This window comes from Urocitellus parryii, chromosome 13 (assembly GCF_045843805.1).
Source record: "Urocitellus parryii isolate mUroPar1 chromosome 13, mUroPar1.hap1, whole genome shotgun sequence".
NCBI lineage: Eukaryota > Metazoa > Chordata > Mammalia > Rodentia > Sciuridae > Urocitellus > Urocitellus parryii.
This window is the reverse complement of record NC_135543.1, coordinates 12481269-12505288: the sequence shown is the minus strand read 5'-3', so window position 1 is coordinate 12505288 and position 24020 is coordinate 12481269. Positions and strand designations below refer to the sequence as shown.

Sequence of the window (24020 nt, the reverse complement as noted above, 5' to 3'; positions counted from 1 at the left end):
AGTGAAAACAGTGTTGGCCTCAAGCAGGTGGATTTAATTTGATCCTTCACCATTCATTACTAATGAGCCAAATCCTTTGACTATCTGTTTTCTCAGCTGTAAAACATTCATTTATCTTACTCAAATAATTGTTGGGAAGATTAAATAAGATAATGCACATTGGAGTCTTTAATAAATTATAGGGGTCCATTACAATGGAAAGAATGGAAATTCAAAGAATTGAAGTGACCTCCCTGAGACTGCATATGGTTATTACCAGATGTCAGGGTAACACTCTAGTGGAAGTAACTACCAGAAATATGTTTATAATTTTAACAAGTAATAATAGCAAGTGCTTACTATGATTAAATATTCTAATTAACACTGCACCTACATTGTTTAATTTATAACAATAATGCTTCAGTTTTACATATGTAGGGTAAGACTCTTTTCAAATCTGTCCGACTCTATTATTTTATCCAGAGCTTCTGGAACTCATGATCATTGTTATATTTTAAAAATCTATATCAAAATTTTGGAAATCCAGTATGCATGCTTATCTTTCTGTTATCAATATGATAAGAAGAAAGAGGATCTTACTTCAGTATTATGATGCCATCTTAGAAATTGGGCAATGCTATTTCAATTTAAGTCACAGGCACAGGGGAAGGGACCATGACATTTCATTACAAAAATGTGATGACCAGAGGTTCTTCATTGATGCTGAAGTCTTCTGGGAAAAAAAAATTATTTAAATGGGTTTTATTGCACTTACATCAAGGACAATAGGAATTCATTTTGGGGTCAGTGTGGTAAGGCATCCATGACTCAAAGAGATGGTCACAAAGAGATGGTCACAAAGAATGTACAGACGTGAGCACTGGGGAAATCTACATCCGATCTGAAGTTAATTTTTGATTACTCCCCATTTCCCCCCTCATTTGGGGGTTCTTAACACTGCTTGAAGATAGGTGGGACTAATAAATATGTAGTAATTTCTGATGAGTCAAAGAGACATTGAACACAAAGTCACTGCTGCAAAAATGTTGAACTATCATATCAGTAAAGTGCCTTGCCTGCTTGTGAAAAGAGGGAGCAGCACTTTCACAAGGCAATAGGCATATGGGTGTGGATAGTGAAATCACCCAGAAATAGGGTGGAAACAGGGTTCCAAGATGCTGAGAGCAAATATCCCCGAGAAATAATTCACATTGGGGATATTCATTCCTTTGATTCAGACTTCAAGTAAACAAGAGCTTTGAAGGGAGAGATTAAGTATCCAGAACCAGCTAAAAAGAAAAAAAGAAAAAGTTGTCACAAGTCCTGACCTGATTGGAATCCGAGATGTTCTGATCTTGGCACGGTCTCATTAGCTAGTCACTTCAATGCCAAGCCAATAAATCATCTGCACTATTTCTTTCTTTGAGGCGAATGATCTTACAAATCCTATGTAATCTATTACCTGGAACCTGATGTTTAGCAGCATTTTAAACTTGCTTTTCCCATAAAATATTTATTTGCTTCCGTTTGTAGCCACATGTTCAATACAGAACTTAGAAAATTAAGGCACATGGAAGAGCCTTCCTCCCTGTGACAGCTCCTAGGAGCCTTTGACCCTTGCCGTCAACATCTCTGCCTCCTTCCTCAGGACTTGCTCTCTGCTTAGACTGCTTGGAGTCCCCGGCTGCGGCCTGAGGCCCTCATGCCCATTGCAGCAAGCCACAGTTAAGACTTTTGTTCCTTTGAGGAGGAAGTCCTACCCCAGAACCAGCCCCTGATGCTCCCCAAGCCTTCCGGACTCAAGATCTCAACATTCCTCTCACAGCTAGTTTATGGGATCCATCCTTAATTGCTTCATGTCCTGAGAAGAGATTCCTCTATCCTCATAGCAAAGGGGATGAGCAGGAAGGCCATGCTGTGAGACTCTCTCAGTAGTGTGAGGGAGCATCAAAACTGGGATACAAAAATTTGTTTTCAGTTTAGTTCAAAATAAATTAAGCAGGTGTGCCCAGTGAGCATGTGGTGTGTTTAAGTATTTGGGCATAAAACATGAAATATGGGGACTGGGATTGTAGCTCAGTGGCAGAGCGCTTGCCTCACACGTATGAGACACTGGGTTCCATCCTCAGCACCACATAAAAATAAATAAAATAAAGATTAAAAAAACATGAAATATACAGCTCCTTATAGAAGAAACGAAGAAATAAACAGGTAAAAGTAAAACTTAAGGGCTGGGTCTGTAGCTCAATGGCAGAGCGCTTACCTAGTATGTGTGAGGTACTGGTTTGATCCTCAGCACCACATAAAAAAATAAATTAATAAATAAATATATTTTAAAAACTTGGATACATTTTTCTAAGTATATTAATATAAGTAAAAATAATAGTGATCATTAAGGCTAACAATTTTTGAGTGTCTCCTATGTACCAGATATTATGATATAAACTTTAGATTATCTGGAATATTTAATGAAATTGGAGAAAGGCCAGCTCACAGCTTGCCTTGGACTCAAATGAACCCAATTTAGCCTTCATCTTGTATTTAATGATGACATATTAAAGGATACTAATATGTCAGAGCTGTGTTAGATTTGCACTGTGAATAAATCGAATTTACGCACTAAGGGCCAACACTCTAGAGATCTGTAGACTATGCCAAAGATGATGAAGACTAGGGCCAGGGAAATAATGTTAGACACAAAATAGGAGTACACTGACTCAAAACATATTTGAAATAAAAAGCAGTGGGACTTGATAAATAAAGAGTAGATATAAAAATGGATTAAAAATTGTGAAGGTTGTTGCTTCAATTTTAGTTCATCATTTCATTTCATTTTTCAGTACTGGGTTGAACCCAGGAAATGCTTTACACTAAACTATAGCCTCAGCCTCCACCTTTTTTATTTTGATTTTTGAGGCCCAGGCTGTCTTTGAACTTGTGTTCCTCCTGTCTCCACCTATCAAGTAAGTCACTTTGATTTTAGCCTAGGTGACTCATTGATGGATGGGAAGCACATAAGGAGAAATAGGCCTGGGAAAAGGCTGGGACATAATGTATCCAGCCTGGGACAGTGGGAACTAATAAGTCAGAGCTGGGATAGTAAGTGGAGACTCCTTGGAGGAGTTTCAAGATGGCGGGCGAGGTCAAGACCGGGGGTAGAGCAGCAGAGTGTCTGCAGAGCCTTTCCTTTCTTCCTCCATCACACTCATCTTCCTGCCTGTGTACTTAGTGCACGGTGACTAATCAATAGGGGAAGAGCTGAGTAATCATTTATTCTCCCTCCGCCTTTTTACTCAAGACTAAATAAGGCTGTAGTGAGTGCAAGGAGATGCAAATTCTCTGGTCCAACCCTAAGATAAAATGCATGACTGCCTCACAATTCATTAAAATTTCTCTTTGACATTTCCTTCCTAGAAATCAAGGGATTCCCCCAGTGAGTCTATAGAGGACCAAAACCAAAATCTGTGTGAGTGTCATGTTTGTATTTCAGAAGCAAATATTGAATAGTCAGGTCTTTTATCTACCCCCTTAATAAAAAGAGAGGAAGAAAGCCACAAAGGGTCAAAAAAAAAATAATTGACATCTGTATTTGGACTGTATCCTGGCCTTATTTGATTATGTATTTATCTTCTGAGTATGTTTTAGGAAAGTCAACATCAAAAGTGCTGCTTTTAACATGAAATGTGCTACTTTTTCTAAGCATGATGGAAGGAACTAGAACCATGCTAGATGGAACAGAGATTAAATTAGGACTTGTTAATTAACTGATATAAATTATTCGCTTATCCATAAACAATCCACAAAGACAATGGAGTGAGGCATGCCGTTAGGACAATCTGAGTCTCACACCATATCGTCAGACCCTTAAGGAAACACGTGGTGGTAAGCACCCAGTTCCACGTGGTGTAGTGAATGAGTGATCCATACGGTGTGCTAAGGCTGCTCTGGAAATGGCGGTCTCTCTTGGCATGTTTTGGATCTGACAAGTCAGGAACTTTATTGGCTTTCTTCAAATAGCTGAGTCATATGAATACTGGATCTTTGTTCCCACAGCTTACCACAGCTTCTGTGTTGGAGTTATCACTTGGTAACAGGATAAATAACTCCCTAATGAAGCTTGTTTCTCACACTCATGGGTGACCTAGGGCTATGTCTATCTTAAAACCGATGAGACGTGCTTTCTGATTTTGGGATGTTCCCTCTCTGTGGCCTGGGCTCACCGGCATTCAAAGCCTTGTCATTCTTTTTCTTATCCTCTTCACACGCCCCGAAACTCCTTTCCTGACCATTTCTCCCCCACCCAAGCCCTCACTGGAGGAATTTAGATTCACGAAACATTTCTCCCAGAGCCATGAGCATGCTAAGTTTCACTGGTAATGTAAAAGTAGATGTTTCTGCTCTGATCAAGATATTTTAAGGAGAGGATGTTTTAGCCAAGACAATCCCAAATTCACAGCATAGATGCAACTGCTTAGCCTATTCCAGCTTCCAGCAAGAGCTTCTTAAATTTCCAGAACGAACCATGCTATAGAAATACTAAAGCTAATTAGTATTGATGATCTCTGTTCTAAATTAACAGCATTTCTATATATTTAACTGAAAGTCATCAATAAAATAAGGTTATTGTATGGAATTTATATACTTCTTTTTTTGTGGTACTGGGGATTGAACCCAGCAGTGCTTTACCACCGAGATACATCCCCAACCTTTTTTATTTTGAGAAAGGGTCTTGATAAATTGCCCAGGCTGGCCTTGAACTTGGGATCCTCCTACTTCAAGTGTCCTGAGTCACTGGGATCACAGGCATGTGCTACCACACCTGGTTTATGCACTTCCTTTTTGACTGGTAAATGTATCCTATTTGGATTTCAAAACATGACACTTTGATAATATATTATCAAAATATACCTTGATAATGCATTTCTGATTTTAAAAAGTAATGCATATCCATTAGGGAATGTGTGGGGACACTCCCCCCCCCTTAGTACTGGGGATTGAATCAAGGGGCACTCTACCTCTCAGCTATGTCCTCAGTTCTTTTTATTTATTTTTAAAATTTTAACACAAGTTCTCAGTAATTTGTCCAGCCTGCCCTTAAATTTGCATCCTCCTGCCTCAGCTTCCCAAGCTGTAGGATTCAGGTGTACGCCTCTGTGGCCAGCGCAATGTCTATAAAATCACCACCCAGAGATAAACACTGCTTACATTTTGATGTATTTCTCTCACGTCATATTTATGCTTCTGTTTTATTTACATAGCTGAGGTCATACTGCAAATATAATTTTATACCCTTTCATCTCTTAACATTATCTCATTCACTTTTTCCTAGGAAACGGGAAATAAAGACAAGGGACTGTGTTGCTGAGGTCATGCTGCAAAAGTAATGTTATACCCTTTCTTCTCTTATCATTATCTCAGCAGTTTTTTTCCTAGTTAATTAATTGGAAAGTAAAGACAAGAGACTTCCTGTGTCACTAGTCTCAGTTTCCCTAAAAGTGATCTGACCTACAATGTGGCAGGTAGTCCACATTACTTGGGGAAACTTAATCTTATTTATTTATAATGGTACATAAAATTTCATGCAACAGCCCTTTTGGCTGACTCTGCTCCTTCTCCTAGTGACCTACTAGCTAGCTGGGTCGCTCCTCTGATCTCCTAGTAAGTCTCCCGCCCTTGGAATTCTTCCTCTTCCAGATAGTTTTGAAAATGCCGCTTTGTACCAGGCACTTCCCTTCTCCATCATGTCCAGTGGTCTGTCTTTAGATTAGATCTCAACACAGCTGGAGTCAGAGGCTCCTCTGTAAGATCTGACTCTTTTTCTCTCTATCCCTCCCCTACTTCACACTTAGCTCCAGATAGACCTCAAGAAGTTATTCAATCATTTATGGTTCCCATTTGAGTCATTTCCGTACCTTTTCCTTTCTTTTTTTCTTCATATATCTCCATCGTTCCCTGCAGTCCCTAAAAACATTTTTAATCCTTCCTTCCCTCTCTCCTAAGGTAACAGTCAATTTGGCTCTGAATTCTATATTGTCTTTTACAACTTCCTCTAGTTGTTTAATGTGTGAAATTCTTGCCGTCTTATTCTAAGCTTGTGAAATTGCTCCAATTTAGGCAGGAAGACAACTCCCAAACATGATCACCAAGAGCCATTCGGTTATCTGGCTAACAAATGGTGCACTTACCATAGAAAGGACAGTGCTGAATGATACCATACGGGTTCCTTACAAAGCCCTGTGTCATTGAGGAATGACCTGTCTGCAAATGACAGAGGACCCAGAGTGCCTGACAATGCTTAACCAATAGAGACGTATTATTTATCATCTCACATAACAGGAAGAACAGAAACTGGTGGGTAATTTCCGGCATTGGCTTAGGAGCTCTCTGATGGCAGGGCTCTGGTTGCACATCTCTGAAAATTTCTTGGCCTTCCTCCATGATTGTAACATGGCTGTAGTATCTTCTGGGGTCACATTTTCACACAACCATGCTCGAAATCACGTAGGAGGGGATGGTGTAGGATGTGGAAGTTATTGCATGCTCCCTTCTTATCAGGAGGAAAAACTTCCCCTGATTTCCCCAGCAAAAGTCTCCCGTAACTTATTGCCCAGAACTGGGTTTATCAGTCTGTCCTGTAGGATCAAGTCTTCTCTGAATAATGCCAGAACAGAACCAGATAGATGGATTGAGAATGAGATTGCTTTTGTGTAGACCATCAACCCGTACCTTCTCTATAGAAGTGATTAGGAAATTAAAGTTTAGAGAGGCTGATAAATACGTGTGAGATTATCTGACTAGTAAGTGGCAAAACAGGATTTAAACCAGACATTTTGAGCCTCTCAGAATCCCAGTCCTTACTCACCACATGGAACAGCCTCTCCAGAGGGTCTTAGCATCTTACTCAATTCACTAAAACACATTTAGGAAGAACCCAGTGGATGCTTACTTCACATTGTTCTTGCTACTGAAGGGGAGCCAAGGGTATTACCTAGTTAGGGATAGAGGCCTAACGCAGATGAAGCAGCTGGGGACTAATGACTGGTGCCATACTTCAAGGGGAACGAGCTCACTGAGGGTGTGAGAGTCAGCGGAGACTTCCCGGGAGCCCTGGGGTACAGAGAACCGCACAGATTTGGATGAGTGGGGAGAAGGAAGGCACTTCCTTTGAGAATAGCTTGAGGGAGAGGAAAAAGAGGGGAAGCGGCACCACTGAAGAGTGATTGGAGCAAAGGGTTGCTAAGTGCTGGCAGCTTCCAGCACCTGGTTAAAGAGCAGTTGAACACCTTGTCACACAGACATGAGGACAGGTTGAGAAGGGAAGCAGACCACCAAGCAGTCGCATCTGTCCAGCTCTCTGCAGGAGAGAACTGAGTACGGAGGGATGATAAATCTTGCAAAAGGGTCAGTAGCTTCCTAAAAGTTTCCTTTGGCCTAACGGAGCAATGTAAGAACTGGAAAGATCTTCCAGAAATTACAAAAACAAATGAGACACATGGGCTGTCACACACCTGGATCCTGGCTACTCCGGCACTGAGGTGACAGGATTGTGAGTTCAAGGCCAGCCCTGAATACCTAGGGGTCTCAAAATGAAAAAGTAGCTGGGAATACAGTTCAGTGGTAGAGCACCCCTGGGTTTCATCCCTAGTGCTGAAAAGCAAAAAACAAAACACCCACAAATAATTTGGTTCTTGGCTGCCAGGGAGATTTTGAAGAACATGCCTATCCTCTCCTGCTGTTCTTCCAATAATAGAAAGGGTTTGAATTAAGTCATCCCACTCCTGTGTGATCAGAGACTTACTTAAGTGTAATTTCCGGTGCTGTGGACCAAAGCCAAGCTGAGATGCTCACGCAGGTCTCAAACCCAGTCTTGGCCTCAGGGACACCCCAGTGTCATACGGCTCTCCAGCACAGGCAGGAGCTTGCCATGCCAGCTGAGGAGCTCAGTGACAATACTGCCCTTCTACCCTGTCCACCAAAGCAAAGCCCAGGGAAGACAGGCTTTCTTACGAGGGGTTGCTGACTCTAGCAAGATGAACATTTTCAGATTCACAATTATATTTACTTATATGTCGTTTTCTAAATCTATTTTTATTCCAAAATTCCTTTTGTTGGATCTAAATATCTGGTGGTTTTCTTAATCAAGTTTTTAAGATCATAATTTCCAACCAGCATGTCCGATTTATCCAGAATTATAAATCAACATGAATGGTGAATTGTCTCTGTTCACAACAGGATAAGATCTATGATCTAATTAAGGGAAAGTTCTTTGGGTGTGGCTTGTAACAGGAGATTAGGTTAAACCCCAGAAATATTTAGAATATTATATCTTGAGAAATGTAAGAGTAACATTTCTAAGAAGAAAAAAAAATTGTGGCTTTCTCTTCCTTTTCTTATCCAAATTGTCATTTGGTTCTGCCTAGACTCAAAAGAAAAAATTGTGTTGTGTCTATTTCAAAGAGCTCACGGATCACGGTTTTCCAAAGGTGGAAGGAGAGCCGTGGGATTTGATACTCAAGGAACAAGTAGAGAACAGAAGGACTTGAAGCTGGAGGTTGGGGGTTTAAGCCAATTTTGACAGGTTCCTGTAGATATTGCTAAATTCTGACATTTCTGAATGATGTCATACCCCCAGATAGTTTCTTCAACTATCTTTTATAAAAAGCATATCTATTATAATAAGGTCTGAGTAAAATGTTGAATCACACAAAGGATTCAAATTAAAGAGAGAGAGAGAGAAAAAAAAGTTGTGTGGGAGGGGCAGAGCCTTATAAAACCAGTCATTACCATGTCTAAACTGTGACAACTCTCCAAGGAGCATTTCCAGTCAGACAGCAGCTTCGAGAACAAGGTATTTCAGCTCTTTCCATGACCATCTCTGTGGGATACACGATTTAATTTTTTTCTCTTCATATAACAGGCATTATTTATGTATTGAGAATTCAGATGTAGGATGTTTCTACAGGGTTAGTTAAAAAATGTAGTGCTATTTTATTGATTAGTTGTTTGTTTAACTAAAAATATGTTAGTTTAAGATTTGAATTAAATTATAATAGCACTTGATTTTGAATCTCAGAAGCCATCAAATGCCTTTGTACCATTAACTAAACCAAAATGAGCCTTTATTCAAGTTGTGATGTCATGTTATTGCACAGGTTAGAATATGTATATTCTGCACTGGCTATTATGTCGTTACTGAATATGATGGACATAGCTGCATACATTAAAATATTTTCATTTAAGCAATGAAAATATTTTTAAATAAATAAAAGGAAAAGAGAGTTCTGTTTTCTTCTAAAATTAACTGTCAGAAGCTACAGAAATAAGGCAGGGATTTGAGCTGGTTCCATCCAACATCAGAGTATGTTTACTGAATTTAGTTCAATAATGGACCAATTTTGTGAAAGAAGAAATCAGCTGAACGCGTTGATGGACTGACTAACTAGGTAATTTTATACCCACAAACAGATAGTTATTCATCATGAAAATTATCAACCTACAGAAATTGCTTTTAATTTGTGGGCAGAATAAGTGGTAATTTTTGATGGGCTGTTTCCTCCTATTATTTTTTTCTTAGTTTTCTTTTTCTTTTTTGGGGTGGTCAATGTCAAAATATTCGCATTAGAAAGTCACACAAAAAATTGTTTAAAGTGCTGCAGCAAATTGCAGTCTGACATCCAGGGTCCGTGAGCAGAGGGACTGTGGCAGTGTGCCTGTGGCACCTCCCAGATTCTTTATCATCTCAGCCGAGTTTCAGTGGCACAGTTGACAACCTGCATTTCAGGAACCAACACAAACATCAGGAAGTCCAGCCCTGCGTATGAATTCCATTCACTTGCCTCAGTGGTAATATTAAATAAACACTGATGGGAGCATGTATTTGGAGGTTAATGTGGTGAGACTTATTACACTGTCAAGCGATTCACAAGAGGCTACCTGTTCTGGGAAGCTCTGGAACTGACACCACTCCTTGATTTCCATTTTGCATTAATTGTCTTGGTAATTCCCATCATATTAAGCATAAGGTGTGGGCTTGTCTGAGAGTCAGAAACCCGATATGCAAACGCCATCCTAGATTTCTAAATTGTGAGTCTCTCTTATTTGAGAAATTTGTAAAGAAATCACTAGATTTGTAATCAGAAAGCTGAGCCAGCCTTGCACTGGACCAAGTAACCAATGTGCAATCTACATTGTTACATTTTCATTAATTTAACAGGAATTCCTAAGCTTTATTGGGCAAGTAATTGTGTGAATTAAACAACAACAACAACAACAACAACAAAAAGTTGCTGAAGAAATTAGGTAACTGCAACATAGACATAAAATATTATTATTAATTTTAATTTTATTTTATTTTGCAGTCCTGGGGTTTGAACTCAGGGGTGCTTTGCCACTGAGTTACATCCCTAAACTTTTTATTTATTTATTTTTAAATTTTGAGACAGGGTCTCATTAAATTTCTCAGTCTGGGTTTCAACTTGTAATCCTCTTCTCTTAGCCTCCCAAATAGCTGGAATTGTAATTATATGCCATTGCACCTGGCATCAAATATTATTTCTATGTTAAATATGATAAATTGAACCTAGTTTAGAAATAGAATTCAGAAGAATTTTTAGAGAAGTAGATGAATCTGGGACAATTTAATTCTATTCTTGTTAACATTTTGTTCTTTATCAATTTATCTTAAATCCTAACTTAGAATTAATAGCCCTTTTTGATAGTTTGTCTCAACACTTAAATTTTACTAATGTCAAAATGACTAACTAAGCACATTATTACAAAGAACTACTATTCTGGTTCTAATCTCTTATTTGAATTTTCACATGGAAACAGAGAAATATATTTTATTATGTTTTTAAGGCCCAGCTTGTTTCCAAAAGATGTTGGGGATAATATATTTAGAAAAATCTCTACATGAGTCTAGTTGTAAAATGTTTTAATCAGTAGAAGGAAGAACAAACAAACTACTGAGCCATTCAAGTCAAACTAGGTGATGAAGCAAGAGAAAAGAATTAGTGGTTTTTTTAAACGTGATAAACTTTCTAGGAGCTTTCTAAATTTTCTACTTTCCTCTTTTTATTTCCTCTTTCCAACATTTCTCAAGCTATAACTTGCCCAACTCTGATGAATTATAGTGGAGCTACACATCAGCAAGTGAGGGTCACCAGGAAGGGTGGCCTTCTGGGCGCAACCTGGACTTGGAGCCCTGCTCCGCTACAGACTAGCTGTGTGACCTTACCTGAGTTACTTAACCTCTATGAGCATCAGCATGCAATCCAGGCACTCGGGGGGTGATTACCTCATACGGATACTATAAAGGTTGAATGAGGAGACGAGAGGAGAGGACAAGTTTTTATTTAATTTGCTCTTTTGTCTTGACAAACTAGAACTGAATCATATTTCAAATGAGAAACTTTGATGCAAATTTCAATCACTTTCTTAAAAAAGAGGGACTTATCCACCAAAGTTTTACACAAGACACACATGGATTAGAGAGACAAGGGATGACTGGTCCTGGTGGGAGCCCTGGCAGGTAGGGGGACAGCTGCAGGAATGGCTCATCCCAGGGGGCTGCCCAGCCCCTCTCAGTTCTGGGAAGTCATCGTCACAAGAAAGTTTCCCCAGAGAGGATGAATGTCAGAGTCCTTGATGTGTTTATGGATTTGGGTAATTATAGGGTGTGGTATAAACTATGATGAAAGAAAGATAACTAGAAAGATGATTGTCCCTCTGCACGAAATCCCAGATGTACGAAACACACACACACACACACACACACACACACACACACACACACACACCTTGGGAGTTTCCAAGCATTCACTTGCACACAGAACCTTAGGTCATGGAGGTGTGTCTGTGATTTATTTTGAGGTGACAATAAATGGAGTGTATGTGTGTGTTTCGTACATCTGGGATTATCCCTGCATTCCTGCCCAGGTGGCTTTCCTGGCAGTGGGGGACCAACAAAAGAGAGCCCTTCTTGTATTTCCAATTATGAATTCCCTAGCACAGGAAGTGCTTTTAAGGCAAAGCTGTGGTTATGTGCAGTGTCGCACGCATGTGCGGGGAGTGGAGGAGGCATTTGTAGGACCTGGGTGACAGTACTGACTCTCAAACATAAGCCACTTCTAGGAATGGAAACTTGAAAGAGCATTGTACATCTCAACTGGAGCCAACAGGAATATGTGTGCACGTGGCATATGTTTGAATATGTATGACTTTTCCCACGTGTGTGTGCCACGTGGTTATGCACGTGAGTGAAGTGTAGCATGACCCTGGAGGCCACCTATCTGGCTGCAATTCCTACTCCTGCCCTTTATAGGTTTGAATGGCAAAGGTCACTTAATCTCCACATTTCCTTTGTTAAAAGAAATAGCCTTGCCTTATTGCCTTCCTTATAGGATCTCAGTGAGGATGACAAGATTAGTGCAGATAAAGTATTCAGAACACACCTGTTGGACAATAAGAACTAAATGAATGCTTTTGTTACTGCTGTTATTATCAATATTTGTATATGGTAACAGGAAGCATCACTGCTCATCATAAAATGGTTCATTGTATCTCAGAATTGCAACATAATTCACAGGATCTGGTGAAAAGTGAGACTGCAGGCCAGGTTAAAGCATTTCCAAGATGGACAAGGACAGCTTGGCACCATCATGGGCCCTTTGTGGCTGCACAGGTCACATGACCTTGAAGTTTTCCCTGTCCTCCCTCAAGTTAGTCCATGGAGGAAGGACAGAGTGGGAAACCCTACCCTAAGCAGGGAACATCTGCCAACCTCACCCAAAATGCTGCACCGTCTTTTAGATCGTTTTTCCCATCTTTATTTTCCTTCTAGATTGAAACAATGGAAGACCTTTATGTGGCAAACACCATCTTTGCCCTCAATTTCTTCAAGCATCTGGCAAAAGTGAGTCCCACCCAGAATGTCTTCTTCTCTCCATGGAGCATCTCCTCCACCATGGCCATGGTCTACCTGGGTTCCAGGGGCAACACTGAAGACCAGATAGCCAAGGTGAGTTGGCACTGAAGCTTCACATTAGGCCTGAGGGATCCTGAACTGAATTGTACAGTTCTTCTTATTTTAAGCTCAGGTCATCAACCCTAAGAAGACAGAGATCGGGTGTGCTAACAAATCACCAGCTTTTACAACACAGATTCCTTAGACTTAAATGTACAAAGCCACCAGGAAACCCCTCAAGTGTAGATAGCAGAAGGCATATCAGAGTTTATTAGCTTTCAAGGCTGAAAATGTTAAGTGACATCTTTCATTTTAATCTCCACCCTCATACTATTCAAAGTGAGTGTTTTGCACACATTCTCTCACTTGGTTTTAAGATAAATATCATTTTATAGATGACAGCATTGGCAGTGTGAATGAAGAACCTCTCCCAAGGTCGCCCACAGTATTCTAACCCCCAGTTCAGGCTCCTTCCCTTTGCTCTCCCACCGTGGAGCAGCTGTTCCCCTTTCCTATGAAGAATTCCTCATGGCTTTAGGAGAGGCACAAAGAGAAAAGAAATGCACCAGGATAGTGGTCACCACACTCACAGAGACACAGAGGTAGACGTGGCTTCAGAGGACCTCATCATATCATCCAGCCTGGGAGCTCATGTCCACACCATGGGGCTTGGCATCGTGTAAGACCAGTCTTCAAATTCAAGGTGGACAAGTGTGCAACAGCATTACTAGAGACTCTCTGTCAAGGCCTCTGCTTTCCTTCCCTGGTGAAAGGACACAGATCCAGGCAGGGGACACTTTCTGGGGTGGCTGAGGCCTTAGTTTGCTGAAGTGCTTCAATTGCACATGGCCATAGACTTAAGGGATCCATTCAACACTTTAAAGTTCTCATGATCCTGTTTTTCCTAGACCAGTGAGCGATCTGGACGTGGTCATCATGTAATTAAAATTCCTTTGTGCTCACATCCATGCTGACATTAAAATCAAATTGCTTTAAGTACACGCAGGCATTGTGCTTTCAGTCACACCAAAATGCCACCGGCTGGTTTCTGGGTTCCCATGAGAAATGTACCTGAGAATAAATGCATCCCTTTCAGGAACACGGTGACCCATTTAGGGTAGAGCACGTTGGCCAATCCCACTGCAGGAGGAGAGGAAAGGACTTATCACTGTGCTGGTTGCAGTTTAAACATCAAGACTTATGACAAAAACCTTGCTCAACTCGATACCAGCAGGATTTGGCAACATCCCTTCCCCTTTATCTTCTTTCTCCTGGAAAAATAAAGAGAGTGAACTGCATTGAAAACCTTTAAAGACATCAGGGGTTTATGTTTTTGAATGTAAAGGAATCAGAAGCAACACATTTGAGGGCAAATGCTAAGTAGATGTTCCAGGTTGTTAAAGTAAAAAAACTTGGTTTGGATACTAAAGGAAAAATGAATGCAATGGTCACTCTGGCCTCAAGACACTTTTTCTATATATCAAGGTGCTTTCAGAACTTGGGACTGTGCAAAGATTTTATATAATCTTCTTATAACTTGGTTGCATGTGCAGATTTTCAAATTCTAATGCTTATTTACTTTCTAAATTATAAAAAATAATAAATAAACCATGCAGTTCCTTGCTTGGACGAGGAAGACATGGGTGTCAGGGACAGGCCCATAAGTGTCTGAGTCCTGGCCTTGTCACTTACTGCATGTGTGCAGGCATGGAAACCCTTGGAGCTGCAGTTTTTTTCTTATATAAAATGGGAATGAAAATGCGTAACTTGTAAGACTGCTGAAAAGATTAGAGAGAACATGTGGACACCTAACAGCAGCAGTTGTAACAATAGTTCACACTGGTTTCTGCCGTAGCCAGAGAGCTCTCTATGAACGTCTTCAAAATTCTATGAAGTAGTTGCTGTGATTATCACACTCATTTTGCAGATGAGGAAATTAGGGTAAGGAGAAACCTTCCCGTTGGGGACACTTGCAGCTGGAAGAGGTGGCAGAGCTGCAATGAAGGAAACTCCTAGAGAGCAGAGGTCCATGTGAAATCAGGGTGCCAGTGAGGAATGTCTTTGTAGCTCTTAGGGTGAGGTCATGGACCAAGGTTCTGTGCAGGCCAAGCTGCATCTGTGGGTCTCAGGGTGGCCCAGGGTCACCCCACATCCCCACTTCTGCAGGGACATTGCCTGAGTGACTTTGCAGCGAATAAGGGTCAACTGTCCTGGAAGGGAGGGAACGAGAGAAGCCATTGTAGGAAACATCCTTCCCTTGTGTAGGGACAGAGTGGGACCACTTCTTTTCAGAGAGGGTGGCAGGACCTATGACATATGCTGGGGGGGGGGCATTTTTAAGGTCCCTCAAGTGCTAACTTTGCCCTCCAGTCCAGGAATTCACCAGCTGGCCAGGCATGGCTGCCTCTCCTCATCAGCCAAGCCACAGTCATGAGTCCATTTACAGGATCAGCTTCTTACCATGGGTCCCACAGGAACTGCAGCAGGTCTTGGGGCCGGGACCCTGTGGGTGCTGAGACTGACAAGCTGGACAAGTGACAGTGCTGTGGGGAGGGGAGGTTGCTTCTTAGAGGCTGGTCTCTACCCGCCAGCTTCACTGTGTGATCTCAACTACTTACACTATAGATCCATCTTGTGGTCAGATCCTTGTCATCTGTCCCCCCGCAGGGACTATAATTTCTCTGTGTACATATGATGTATGTTAATATTTTGGATGATCCCTGTTTACTATCGAGGATCTGCTTTTATGCTTCAGCTTCTTTTGACTCTTAGTTTTTGACAGATAAGAGAGAGAATGATATGAGAGAGAGAAAAAGTTCTGAGTTAGTTGTATTATTTTCTTTAAAATACTGGCATTTTTTCAAGACAATTTATGGGCTGGGTGATAATTTAGGTAAGTTAGGGAATGGGTTATAAATCACCTCATCTTCCAAAATGACCAGTGTGTGAATGAATACAGCCGCCTCAGGTGGTTTCCTGTAAGGGAAATTAAATTGCGGACCCTTCCGTGTCACATAGAAAGGGTGTCTGGTGGCTCCCCCACACACACACACAAGGCAGGGAGCCAGAGATACTTGAGTCCAGCAGGAGACCGTCACCATTCTCCCTGTTTCTGATTGCAGGTGCTTCAGTTTGACAAAGTTGGAAACTACAGCATGGCGTCAGGGGCCCCGCAGAATCTCACCGGTTGTGACTTCATGCAGCAGATACAGAAGGGAAATTATCCTGATGCCATTTTGCAGGTAACTGACTCATTTCTTTTGAATTCTATTTCTCTTTTTTTTCTCAAAATCACAGTGTTAGGCTGGGAAGGATCCTAGGACAGTTTCCTCCAGCCACAGAGAGAAAAGGAAGACTCAGAGTCATGACGTAAATTTCCCAAGATCAACGAATAACCCAGGGCAGAGCCAGGGCAGAATCCACACTCATGACTTTAGGCCAAGGTAGTTTCTCAATTCTACCATAACCCTCTGCCATTAGATATTTATTTAAAAACTATTCTTTACTATAGACACCTAGAATACATATGCATGGGTGGAAATTTCCAGAGGAGAGAGGGTGTGGGGGTGTGACAAATAATTGAGCAATGGTGAAGGCCATGCCCAGTTAGCGTGTGAGAGGCTACTGACTCTCAGAGATCTATATGTCTGTCTGTCTATCTATCTGTCTATCATCTCTTCTCAATACTCCATTTCCTTAAAGGTCATTAGCTGTCTGGCTACACTCTAGGAACTGGGTAGAGATGTGCTCCTGTTGGTAACCAGCTTCCATGCTTATGCTCACGAGACAGATTATGGGGAGGTGTCTCATAGCTTCCTTCCTGAACATGGTGATGCTCCACCCATCCATCCATCACACAGGACATTGTGGGCTAGAGGAGGTGGAGAAGGTGCCTATAACCTGGAGCTTACGCTGAGTGTCCTGTAATACCTGGAAGTCCATCTGGGGGGCTCCTTCTCTGCTTCATCTCCGCTGCTGCTGTGACTGAGCCCCGTGTCTGTCACAGTGCTTACAAGCTTTCTGATTGTAGGTGCTTACAAGTTTTGGGTTGTGCACTGGAATTCCCCTTCACTTTTGTGGTTTTCTAAAACCCAGATTTTCCACTGTGTAGGTCACCCTGTAAACGGGTACCTATAGAAGCCAAGTGAACCGTGTTAGATCACTACTAAGGTAACAGGTCCCCCCTAGCTTTATCGACAGCTTCACAATTAACAAACGTGACAAATAAAAATTGTATACATTCTAGTTATGCTGGGGTGTGATTTGATCTCCCTGTACATTGTGAGATGATTATCACAGTCAAATTTACCCACCACCACAACTAGTTACCATGTGTGTATGGGGGGAGTGAGAACATTTAAAATATACTCTCTTCACAAACTGCAAGGAAACAACATGGTATTTTTAAACTATAATCAGCATGCCATACTGTAAATACTCAGAACTTATTCATCTTATAAATATAATAAAAATTCCTTACAGGACCTGAAGTTTAGAAACTCAAAAGAAATCTACTTTTCTTGGAGGTTATTGGAGACTCCTGGTTGAATCCAATCTATAAAAAGGGTAAACTTTGAAACAAATTAAATTTTATCTCATTGGCTTTAAGGAGCCACATCTTATCAAAACCACTTCCTCAGAGATTACTCTAAAGGACCAAAAAGATATATGCATGATTACGTGTTTTATTACTATGTTAAGAAAAGCTACCATTGCTTAAGAAATATCTTGCTTGCTAGTCCTCTGTTATAAAAAGAAAATCCCTGTCTTCTGTTTAAGGCACAGGTGAGGGACAAAGTCCACTCATCCTTCCACTCCATCAGCTCAGACATCAACGCAACCACAGGGGATTACTTATTGGAAAGTGTCAGTAAGCTGTTTGGCGAGAAGTCTGCAAGATTCAAGGAAGTAAGTGAAGCCTTTGACTGAGATGGCTGGGGTCCCGAACCAGCAGCAGGGGCTCTGTCCAGGGGCCTGTCTACAATTCATGAAGAGTCAGGATTCCATGCAGCCTCCTTGAGGCTGGCCTCATATCTCCCAGTCCGTCCTGTTTCCTCTGTCAGTTTTCCCCCTCCTATCACCAATGTCCCTGTTTCAGAGTGCTAATCAGGAAGATGAAACCAACTTTTTCCAGGGTCACTGTTCCCCACATGAAACCTCTCTGCTTTTGTTTATTGTCTATTGTGTGAATAATGCAAGAGAGTAGATAGAGTTTGTGCTGGAATGTGAGGAGGGGGTTAAGGAGAACTTGTAATCTGTACTATGTCCTCCTTCAGCACCACTCCTGCGAAATTCCATCCCAACTCCTCCCCCAGCCTCCCAGGCTTGACAGGAAACCCATGATTTAAAATCACACCCTGGTTTGTTCATGATATATTCCATGTAACCTTTGGCATTTTCTTGCATTAAAGGAATACATGCAACTCTGTAAGAAATATTACTCAACAGAACCCCAGGCAGTAGACTTCCTGGAATGTGCAGAAGAAGCCAGAAAAAAGATTAATTCCTGGGTCAAGGCTCAGACGAAAGGTAACGCACTGAAATATTTTCTTCTTTCCACGTTGGTCTTTTAAAATCATCCTTGAACTTATGCTTCACTCCCTGAAAAATTGTCCAACTTAAATGATTTTGGTTAAATAAGTTTATTCATGTTTAGCTCAATGATGTTTTAAGAGGAAAAGATGAGGCCCAATAATCGAAGACATGTCCAGTACTTAAATATTCTGCTTTTAGATATTATCAGAGAATAATATCTAAAAATTTCAAATAGGAAATATTAGAATTGAAATAATTGTGGCTCTGTGCTCACTGTGCACAGAAGCAAAGATATAAAGACTTGCCCCTAAGCTTAGTATGAGCTATGAAGAACACTGGCCACAGAGCAGGGAAGAGTCATGAAATTCTTTTCGCTCTTCCTTCTTTCACTATGCAAAGCCAGTTCATTGTCAAATTTTTTGGTTTTCTTGGTCACCTGTAGCATTTTAACTCCAGTCCATGATTCTTCTCATAGTCATCTCCTTCCCTTTGCATTTTTCACAAGGACTCAAACTTAATTAAATCATTCATTCTTTATTATTAAATGAATTTGTTAAGTCAATAAATATTTATGTATCACATATTATATGCCAGGCAGACAGTGCACGTAGATGAGGATAAAAATGGTCAACCAAGCCATCGTAGACCTATAGTCTAACACAGCAGTCATGAGTTTAAATGGCACAATGCCTTTGAGTGGTGAGGAGACTTCAAAACAGGTGCTCACTGAAAAGAGACTGCTCCTTATGCCATGTTTTTAAAGATCAAGCCAGAGGCCGTCGTTTCTAAGAACCCTCTCTGGCTCACTCCTTTGCAGCCTTCTCAACATTATCAGAGGACTTTTCATTTTTAGCCCAGTTAGAGCATGTGCTACAGACTATTTCACAATGGATTTTGAATATCTCTTCCAGCCCTCGAGCCTCTTCGAGATGCTTCTGCCTTCTCATCCCTTACATCAGTACTCCTCCTACTTTATGTCCATCACAACTTAAAAACATGTTTTGGAAAACCCGTTCAACTTTCAGATCCAAAGACTCTCTTGAGCAGGTCTAAAGGGACTCAATGGCAAGCTGTAGGTGACCACTGTTACATTCATTGGAGCCCCTTTCACTTCCTTCTGGGTTCAATAACTGTCAGAAAACCATGAAACATTGAGCAAACAGTATAAAGAGAAGTGAAAATCTCCTTTCCAAATGTGACAGTAATTTTGTACCTGAAATGCATTATTCTTTCATTTTTCTCTTGGATTTCACAAATTCTCTGAACTTCATGTAAATTTAGAGGAAAAAAAAACTAAGCATAAAGATCAACATCTCCCCAGAGTTTGACAAATGGGGATACCCCATGTGACAGACACTTGACAGTTCCAAGAAATCCTCTTCTGTGTTGAAGGCTCTCGATTACAAACCCTAACCCCACGTTATATTTCCCGTAGGCAGAATCCCAAACCTGTTACCTGAAGGCTCTGTAGATGTGGAGACCAGGATGGTCCTGGTGAATGCAGTCTACTTCAAAGGAAAGTGGAAAATTCCATTTGAGAAGAAACTCAACGGGCCTTATCCTTTCCGCGTGAACACGGTACGAGACATCAGGATGCACGTTTCTAATCACATACTTTAGGGCTTTAGATAAGACAAAGATGGAAAAATCAGAGACAACTCATTGATTCTCCTCCATAGCAAGCTGGTTACAACTCATGTGTGTCAGACACTGACTTTTCCAAGTTACTGAGCTTCATTCAATAATTTCTTAGGAGGCGATATCAGTAGTGGTGAGGACCAGGGATTTTCCAGTCACACGTGCTGGAAAGAGTCAAATGCTGGCTCTCCCACTTACCAGCTATGACCTCACTGATCTTTTATGTACCTAGTTTTAACCTATAAAACTAGGATAACATAATATCAATTTTAAAGGTTGTTGTAAGTATTTAATGAGACTTTACAGAGTGGTAGGTAAAACGAACAGTAATTCTTTTTTCTTTTTCTTTTGGTACTGGGGATTGAACCACCAGGGACTTTAATACGGAGCTATATCTTCAGCTCTTTTTATTTTATTTCGATTATTTTGAGACAGGGTCTCACTAAATTGCTTAGTGCTTCACTAAGTTGCTGAGGCTGGCCTAAAACTTGCAATCCTCTTGCCTCAGCCTCCTGAGTCACTGGGATTACAGATGTGCACCACCATGTTCAGCAAACAGTACTTTATTAGTATTATTAGGTATTCTTGTTATGATTGTTATTGTTGTTTACCTTACTGAATAAAAACTTATCCTGAAAAAGCTAATCAGAATACCCACTGTAAGTGTATGCAAATAATTTAAGTTTTTTTTTTTTAAAACTACATTTCTTCGACACTAGAGGAGGGTACATTCTTTTTTAGGTTTGTTTGTAAATGGAATTTTAGGATTCGCCTTCACACTTCACTTTTGAATACTTTCAGACTCAGCAGGTACCTGTACAGATGATGCACTTGCACGAGAAGCTGAACATTGGATACATAGCGGACCTGAAGGCTCAGATTCTAGAACTCCCGTATGATGGGGATGTCAGCATGTTCCTGTTGCTTCCAGATGAAGTCGCCAATGAGTCCACCGGCCTAGAGTTGGTGAGGCAGTACAGCATCAACCATGCTGAAACTTCTGAGGCTGAACCTACATTTTGTGAGATTAAAAAGTAGAAAATCTACACATAAAAATGATTTGCAGTTTCTCCCAGAGATAGGTGAATCAGTTGATAGTCCACGTGGCATGTCTCAAAATTTCACTCAGAGCCTTCATCATATGTTATACATGTTACTTTCTTGAAGAATTTTGACCAATCTCTTAAATTTTTACATTCCCCACAAGGTGGGAAAGTCACAGATTTTAACATTAGACTTACTCAGCGGGTCTTTTTGTTTGTTTTGTTGTGTTTTGCAGCTGGAAAGTGAAATAACTTACGACACACTCAACAAGTGGACCAGCAAAGACACAATGGCTGAAGATGACGTGGAGGTCTTCATTCCTCAGTTCAAACTGGAAGAGCGCTACAAGCTCAAGCCCATTCTGAGAAGCATGGGCATGGAGGATGCCTTCAACAAGGGCCAGGCCAATTTCTCAGGAATGTCCGAGGGGAATGACCTGTACCTTTCTGAGGTGTTCCATCAAGCCACCGTGGATGTCAATGAGGAGGGCACTGAAGCAGCAGCTGGCACTGGGGCCATTGTGACGGGGAGGACTGGCCACGGTGGCCCACAGTTTGTGGCAGATCATCCTTTCCTTTTCTTTATCATGCACAAAATAACCAAGAGCATCCTATTTTTTGGCAGATTCTCCTCACCTTCAAATTGAAAAATTCTGTTTCTGCACAGGGTTTTGTAGCCTGAGCTATCTGCTTCAGAATTGCTATGTCAAATGCCAAAAATTTAGAGACTTTTTCTTAATATTTCTGTTCTCCTGAACAACTTCTGCTGCACACTGAATACAAACTCAGAAATCATTACACAACTGTCAATCATAACATGACAACTCTATTCATCATTTGAGCTCCTAAAATGAGATGATATACATTTAGTTCTTCCCTGTTGTTAGTTTATATCATAGCAGTAGCTTTTTCTGTTATTTATTATTTTATATAATAGTGTTTTTTTTAATTATTATTCACTGTCTATTTAATGTAATTGATAAAGTTACAGAAGCAAGGGGTCAGTCTAAAGAAATGCATTCACTTGTTTTTATAATGAAGGATAAGTATGTGTCCCTACCATGTTCTTCCATAAAAATATCTGGAAGAAATCATTGAACAAAAAGCAGATGTTTGTTATGCACATTTCTAGCATTATGTATCACATATGTGTGTGCAGCTCATGTAAGATTACAAACATGCAATAAATCAACATGTTTATGCTCAGCTATTCATTTGTTGTCCTTCCATTAGGTCTTCAGATCATAAGACCTTGCATACCTTGCATGTCACTCAGCATTCCATTACTGTGACAAAATACTTGTTGGTTACAACTCAGTAATCAACTTTAAAAGGGAAAGGTTTATTTGAGCTCACAGGTTCACAAGTTCTAGTCCATGGCCAGTGGCCATGTTGCTTTTGGCCTGTGGTAAGGCAGTGCCTTAGGGCAGAGAGCATGTGGTGAAGTAAAGGTGCTCAGTTCAAGCCAGGGCATGTAGCTCAATGGTAGAGCACATGTCTAGTACACACAAAGCCCTGGGTTCCATCCCCAGCACTACAAAACAAACAAAAATGTTGCATAGTCAGGGTGCCAAAGAGAAAGAAGAAAACAGCATCCCATAATACCGTTTGAGCACACCCCTCAATCACCTAAAACCTCCCACTAGGCTCCATCTTTTAAAGGCTTCCACTGCCAAGGTGGTTTCCAGTAGCACTAAGCCGAGGACCAAGCCTTTAATACATGGGCCTTTGGGGAACATTCCAGATCTAAACTATAGCACCTCCATGCCCAGGAGTTGAGCATCATGACTCCTTTGCAGGAACCCTGAAGGCATAGGCACGATAAAGGAGCCGAGAGCATAACCACCCATCTTGCAGAGAAACCCAGCGTTGAGGGTGAGGGAGATGGGGTCCTGTGAAACATGCTTTAGAGCTTCTCACATCAGCAAAAAGCAGAGCAAGGGTGACAAACAGTCTGGGTGAAAGTCCTTTGGTGGCACCAGTGTCTAATCTCAGTGACACTAGGGACAACCACCAGGTCCAAGGCTCCAGACACAGAATCAAGGTCACAGTCATTGAGCTGAGAGTTGAGAGCAGAGGAGATGGACTGGGTGTAAGAGCAGGAGGGAGACACAAGGGACTCCTTCTGAAGGCGCTTCTCTGGAGCAGCACTGAATGCTGCTGAGGTCAAGGGCAGAGAAGAACATAATTCAAAACCTAAGAACTAAGCAAATCACAGGTTTGGGGGCATCTGACTGGCGGCAGAGCCTGGCTGCAGAAGTGGGCTGGATCCTGGAAGTGTATTCCAGGCTCCCCTCCCTGTGATGTTGACCCTTAGGAAGGAGACTTGGGACTTTGATGATCTGCATTCAAATCCCAGTTCTAACTTTCGAGGACTCTAACTGTGGGTCAAGTATGGTGCAATTTTTTGCTTTGGTTTTCTTTTACTGTAACATTTTTCATGCAGTTGCTATGAACTCGTAATTAATTAAGTGCGTACATATTATGTGATTAAAATAGAAATGACATATGTAGTGTTTAATAAATGTTAAATGCACATTTAATAAATAACAATCATGATAATTGTTGCCTTTATGAGTATGTGTAGCTTGTCAGATACATCCACAGAATTCCAGAAAGCTGTTCAATAATTTTTTTTTTTTTTTGGTTCTGGGGATTCAACCAAGGGGTCCCACTAAGTTGGTTAGGGCTTTGCTAAGTTGCTGAGGCTGGCTTTGAACCTGGCTTTGAACCTCCTGCCTTATGTCCCAAGTTGCTCAATTAATTTTTAAAGCTTGAATTGTATATTTTTAAAAATTTAGGGGTTATATATATGATATATATATATATATATATATATATATATATATATATATATATAT

General features: G+C 40.9%; 1 protein-coding gene across 1 annotated transcript; it reads left to right on the top strand.

Annotated features, from left to right (window-relative positions):
- Window positions 1-12829: 12829 nt before the first annotated feature.
- On the top strand, window positions 12830-21806 carry Serpinb2 (serpin family B member 2). The gene is made up of 7 exons (XM_026407492.2): window positions 12830-12997; window positions 16066-16185; window positions 17723-17851; window positions 18355-18472; window positions 19914-20056; window positions 20918-21082; window positions 21396-21806. Exons 1-7 carry the CDS (start codon window positions 12830-12832, stop codon window positions 21804-21806), a joined length of 1254 nt encoding a protein of 417 aa, XP_026263277.2.
- Window positions 21807-24020: the final 2214 nt, after the last annotated feature.